Below are 6,000 nucleotides of genomic sequence, written 5' to 3' on the forward strand. Positions count from 1 at the left end.
GTGTTTCCAATGGTGATCCATAAACAACCAGGAGGCATAAAATACCATTCAAGTGTAAACAGCATGTGAAAAGCCATTTAATTTTCTTCTAAAATTTATTTCACAAATATTGTTCAGAAACAACTAAATAGGTATCAAATTTACTGCGTTTATTATTTATTTATTTATTTATTTATTTATTTATTTATTGTAGATAAAGCTCAAATTTGACAAAAAATCCCATGTGTGGTATACAAATATCCAAGATTGAAAATCACTGCACTACTGTCTATTCCAGTCGGGTGGCTTGCTGCGTGTGGCTCCAGCAGAGAGTATGGTGGTCGAGTTGGCACCAAGAGCCAAGCAGCACTTGCCCCAGTTCTGTGTCCCACGCAGGAAAGCACTCAATGCCCAATATCTCATCGGAGGGAATGCCGACCCCCAGGGCCACCCTAGGTCGGCCTCACACTTGGCCTGCCCTCCCCACCTTCATCACAGTATCCCTGACCTCCTCAACTGCCTCCTCACAGCCTCCTTAATATCCTTGTTGCGCAAGCTGTAGATGAAGGGGTTGAGAAAAGGCGTGAGCACCGAGTAGATCACAGCCAGCGCGCGGTCATAGTCCAGCGAGTAGCTCTTCTTCAGCCGCACATACATGAAGAGGATGCTCCCGTAGAAGATGAGAACCACGGTCAGGTGGGAGGCACAGGTGGAGAAGGCCTTTGTCTTGCCTGCAACTGAAGGAATCCTGAGTACCGTGCGGATGATCTGGACATAGGAGCTGAGGATCAACAGGAAGGTGGCCAGGATTTTGCAGGAGTTGATAACGAAGTCCACTAGGACATTGACAGATGTGTCTGTACAGGCCAAGCTCAGCACAGGAGGGAAATCACAAAAGATGTGCTGAATGTGATTGGGGCCACAGAAAGGGAGACGGGACACCAGAGAAATTTCAGCCACCGGCCCAGCCAGGCCTCCCAACCAACAGCCAACGGCAATCCGGGCACAGAGCGCTGGGGTCATGAGGGTGGGGTAGTGGAGAGGCTGGCAGATGGCTAAGTACCTGTCATAAGCCATGGCTGTGAGGAGGTAGCACTCAGCAGCCCCAAGAGAGTGAAAGAAATAGATTTGCAGAAGGCATCCGGAGAAGGAAATGGTCTTCTCCTCGCTGAGCAGGTTCGACAGCATCTTGGGGATGGTGGCCGCTGTATAGCCGAGCTCCAGCAGCGAGAGCGCGCTGACAAAGTGGTACATGGGTGTGTGGAGCCGGGGGTCCAGGCGCACCACCAGGAATATCAGCAGGTTTCCCAGGACGGTGGTGACGTAAATGAGAAGTAGCAAGACGAAGAGGTAAGCCTGCACCCCCTGGACATGAGGAAAGCCCAAGATGATGAACTCTGTCACCCAGCTCCAGTTCCCGGGGGTCCATGGCTCACCACTCATGTCCCTGGATGTGAGGCAGGGAAGGACAACAAGAAAGTCGGGCCACAGAAGGTGAGCAGGAACCCTCAGAGCACCTCTGTCCTCCCTCCGCCACCTCCAGAGTAAAGTGCTCTCGGCAAGGGCTTTAAGAGGCCAGCGTTTCGATCCCTGCCGGCAGCCTCCTTCACAGGGTCTGCTCTTGTCACCAGTTCTCTGCTCTCACAGCCCAATTTTTGGCCCCCACCATCCCTTCTGTAACCCAGTTATCTTGCCTCGTGGAAACTAAGTAGGTTTTAGAAACTCAAGTGTTCTTCGGCTAAGGTTTATCTTATTATTTATCTATATTCTTTGTCTCAGGTATAGATGATCCTTTATAGTGATAAAGTATTGGTGGTGCACTGGACCAAGATTACATAATTTCAATGGTATATTTTTTATTTTATTTTTTATTTTTATTTTTAAAAAATATTTTATTTATTTATTCATGAGACACACACACACAGAGAGAGAGAGAGAGAGAGAGAGGCAGACACAGGCAGAGGGAGAAGCAGGCTCCATGCAGGGAGCCCGACATGGGACTGGATCTCCACAGGTGTGGGTCTCCAGGATCACGCCCTGGGCTGAAAGCGGTGCTGAACCGCTGAGCCACCCAGGCTGCCCTCAATTGTATATTTTTATTTGTAATTTCCATTTATTTCCTTCTTCGACTTTCTGGATACCAAGAATCAGTCCTCCCCGCCCCCCCCCACCCCGGGCTCCTTCCCAAGTCCTGATGGAGACTTAGCTGTAGCAGCCTCCTTCCGGGGCACGGAGGTCAGAGTTTCAGCGTTTTGGACACTGGTGTGAACCTCAGTCAAGGCGAAGGGGGGTTGAGTAAATCTGAGAGTCACAGAAAACGAGGAGCCAGTCTATCTCTTTGCATTTCTATTCCAAACTGTGGCCCTCTCTCACTTCCGCTCTGCCTCCATTGACCTCGGGCACTTTTGAGATTTAATTGCTTCACAGATAGTAAATATTTAAGTCGTACTGTGAGGTCAAGGTAACAAAACTTCAGTGAATGTTTTCTGTGTTGGAGGCATTATTCTTAGCACAGGAGCTAAACAGTTATGTAATACAGGGGATCTGAAGTGAAGATCCAAATATTCTAATAGAGAAAATAGAGAAGCAACTGATTGCTCTCCAGCTGTGTATTGGAACATTCCCTCATCAAAGAAACATGCTCCTATTCTCACTTATTAAACAATTAAAAAACAAGCCCCCTCTCGCCTCCCCCATTCTTTTTCTTGACTCATTTCTCCCACAGCCCCTGGTCTGTTTCCTTTCCTGTTCCTGCAACAACACCCTCCCAAAGAGCTGCCTCCACTCACCGCCTCTGGTTCCTCCCGGTCCGTTTTCTCTTAAACCATTGCAGTCAGACCTTCACCACCTTCCAGCCCATCAAATTGCCCCTCCTCGCTCACACCAGTCATCCATGATTTGCTAAGCTGCCAGTTCCCGACCCTTGGCTTGCCCGGCCCGTCAGCCAGCCGTGAGCGGGGTCTCTGTTCTGGCTCTTGACGCGCTCTCCTCCTGGGTTCTCAGGGCACCAGCCTTCAGGTCCTTCCTACCCAAGGGTTCACTCCTCCTCAGCTGCCTTGTCACTCTTTGTCTCTGTCCTGCTTCTAATTCACAGAGCTCAGTGCTGATTCTTCATTTTGCTTTGCTTTGTAAACTCACCCTTTGTCAACGCCGTCCCATGTCATGGCTGAAAACAAGCATACGTGTTGAAGACCTTCTAAATCAATTCTCCCCGCTCCAGATGCATCCATTCAACTGTCTGGTCCTGCTTCCCTGGGGGTGTCTGTTGGCCATCTCAAACCCACTCTTGCGGGTGCCCCCAGGTGCCCCCTCTCCAACCTGGGCAGTCATGGTCTTGAGGCTCATGGACCCAAATCCTCCCCGTGGCGCTTGTTTCTGTCTTTCAAATCCAGGATCTATTTTCACAGGGTTGGAGCCTTGACCTCCCTCAACTCCATCACTGCGATCACCTCATAGCAGACTGTCCCTGTTTGTCTGTCTGTAGCCTGATCCCAACCCAGCAGCCACACTGGGCTTTTGATGCTAAGTCAAGTCCCTGCTCAAACCTCTTCAGTGACTTGACAGTCATAGTCTCTGTCGCAGCGGCTCCTTCTTCCTCGAGCTGTTTCCCACTAAATTTCCACTCAGGTAGCTTCTCCATTCCTTTGGAGCCTTCGTGCAGATCTGCCCTGCAGAGCCCCTCCGCAGCCCCACCTGTGCCAGCCCCGGCCTCTATCACCCCCGTTGGCCTTTCCGCAGGACACAGGGTGCCCTAACACATTGCGGGGGCCTTGCCTGTTGTTGCAGAGATCTGTCGTCTGGGGGAACGCGGGACCCACGAGCTCTGTTCGCTCAGCCACTCAGGTCTCCCGCTTGCCCACAGCTCCACAGTGACTGGAGCATGATAACGAGTCAATAACTATTTGCTAAGTGAATAAGCAAATTGGGTAGGATAACGGCTTCTTTGCTCAAGCAGGAGGAGCCTGGAAGCGGAGGGCAGGACCTCCTCACAGAACACATCATTTTTATTTTACGTATTAAAGGAAGTGTCAGAATTTGCCAGGTGGAAAAAAAAAGAAGAAAGAAAGAAAGAAAAAGAAAGAAAGAAAGAAAGAAAGAAAGAGAGAGAGAGAGAGAGAGAGAGAGAAAGAAAGAAAGAAAGAGAAAGAAAGAAAGAAAAGAAAGAAAGAAAGAAAGAAAGAAAGAAAGAAAGAAAGAAAGAAAGAAAGAAAGAAAGAAAGAAAGAAAGAAAAGCAAAAATATTCCAGGCACAAGGGAACATGCATAAAGGCAAAGCGGTACAAAGACCTCCAGGGTCCTCTCTGCCCAGGGGCTTCTCTTCTTCCCCTGCCGAGGCCTCTCAGGGCTTCCAGGTCCACCCTGGACTCTGCTCGCTCCTGGCTGCACTGTCCTCTGAACCCAGACCCCAGAACCTCATCTTACACCAAAAGTTTTCTCGGTCTGAAGATAGGATGTTTCTCTCCTAAGATGCCAGGTGGCCACTTCTGGGCAGGATCCACGAGTGCTCTTGCTTCAGCAAGACCTTAATAACCATCTTAATATTAGCTACTTCCCGTTTGCCTTACTCTCTTCACTTCAAATCAGTGTCTATCGATTGTCCACCTCTGCCTTCTACCTCCTTCGAATCGTAGGTGCAGACATGCCTCCTGTAAAAGATTATCTCAACATTTCTATCCAACTCAGATCCTGTTTATTCTAAGATGCTTTACATCCCTTCCCCTCTGGGTATGAATATAAAGCTGAATTCCCGGGGCTGCTGCTCCATCTGCAATCACAGATGCGTGGTCCGGGGACCTTGACTAAACTTCCAGATGTATGGGGGCCTGGCCTCAAGGTTGAACATTGGACGGCAATGTCTTGCCCTTTCCTTCCCCAGAGGGTAGGGCTCCCACAGGACTCCAAAGACCTCGTCTCAAGCTATAGAGTAGCCCCTCTTATCCACCTGCGGTCAACTGGAGTCTGGAAGCAGACGACCCTCCTTGTGACATATCATCTGAAGGTCAGGAGTAGCCTCACGCTGTGTCACGGTGCCTGCACCATCGGCCTCCTTCGTCTCATCCTGGAGGCATTTTATCATCTCACATCATTACAGGAAGGGTTTGAGTGCAATATAGTGAGATATTTTGAGAGAGAGAAAAACTACATTCACATAACTTTTATTACAGCATATTGTTATAATTATTTTGTTATTATTAGTTATTGTTGGTAATTTTCGCTAGTTTATAATTAAGAATTTAACTCAAATTTACAAATTAAACTTTATCATCAGTATGTATGTATAGGACAAAACATAGTATATGTAGGGTTTGGTATTATCCATGGTTTCGGGAGTGACTGGGCATCATGGAGCGCATTCCCTACAGACAAGGGGGCTACCATACATTGCTTCTCTGCTCACTGATGTCCTGCTGGCCCTTGTTCCCTGGATTCTCTACCTGGCACATCAAAAGCAGTGTGGCCAGGTCAAGCATTATTTCCCCCCTGAAACTAGTTCTCCGCACTCTTTCTGTTCCCCAGGTCATAATTCTCAGAGATTCTGGCCACTACCCTCCCCCCACTCAGGGTCAAAAGGAAATTACTGATGGTTTTCCCCTCACATTGTCCATTTTTTTACTTCATTTTCTTTTACTATTTCTAATTACTATTGTAATTCATTTTCCAACACTGACAGACATTGAATCAGTGTTGGAAGAAACTTTAGGAAATATCAATTCTCTTTGTACTCCCATAATCTTGGGTTTCATTGGATCATTAAAAATACTGTAAAAGTAATAGATATCCCCATCAATTCATAAAAATAAAAGATCTTTTAAAGCCACCACCAAAGAAAGAAAAGAAAAGAAAAGAAAAGAAAAGAAAGAAAGAAAGAAAGAAAGAAAGAAAGAAAGAAAAAGAAGAAAGAAAGAAGAAAAGAAAGAAGAAAGAAAGAAAGAAAGAAAGAAAGAAAGAAAGAAAGAAAGAAGAAAGAACGAAAGAAAGAGAAAGAAAGAAAGAAAGAAAGAAAGAAAGAAAGAAAGAAAG

The 6,000-nt window shown here is 47.2% G+C and overlaps 1 protein-coding gene across 1 annotated transcript; it reads right to left on the reverse strand.

Annotated features, from left to right (window-relative positions):
- Nucleotides 1-471: 471 nt before the first annotated feature.
- OR6N1 (olfactory receptor family 6 subfamily N member 1) lies at nucleotides 472-1,422 on the reverse strand. Its single transcript, XM_072814981.1, has one exon. The coding sequence runs from the start codon at nucleotides 1,420-1,422 to the stop codon at nucleotides 472-474; it is 951 nt and encodes a 316-aa protein (XP_072671082.1).
- Nucleotides 1,423-6,000: the final 4,578 nt, after the last annotated feature.

The sequence above is a fragment of the Canis lupus genome, chromosome 38 (assembly GCF_048164855.1).
Source record: "Canis lupus baileyi chromosome 38, mCanLup2.hap1, whole genome shotgun sequence".
Classification (NCBI taxonomy): domain Eukaryota; kingdom Metazoa; phylum Chordata; class Mammalia; order Carnivora; family Canidae; genus Canis; species Canis lupus.

Coding starts and splice junctions, on each gene's coding strand:
- OR6N1 (XM_072814981.1), bottom strand. CDS start 1,422: ATGAGTGGTGAGCCATGGACCCCCGGGAACTGGAGCTGGGTGACAGAG.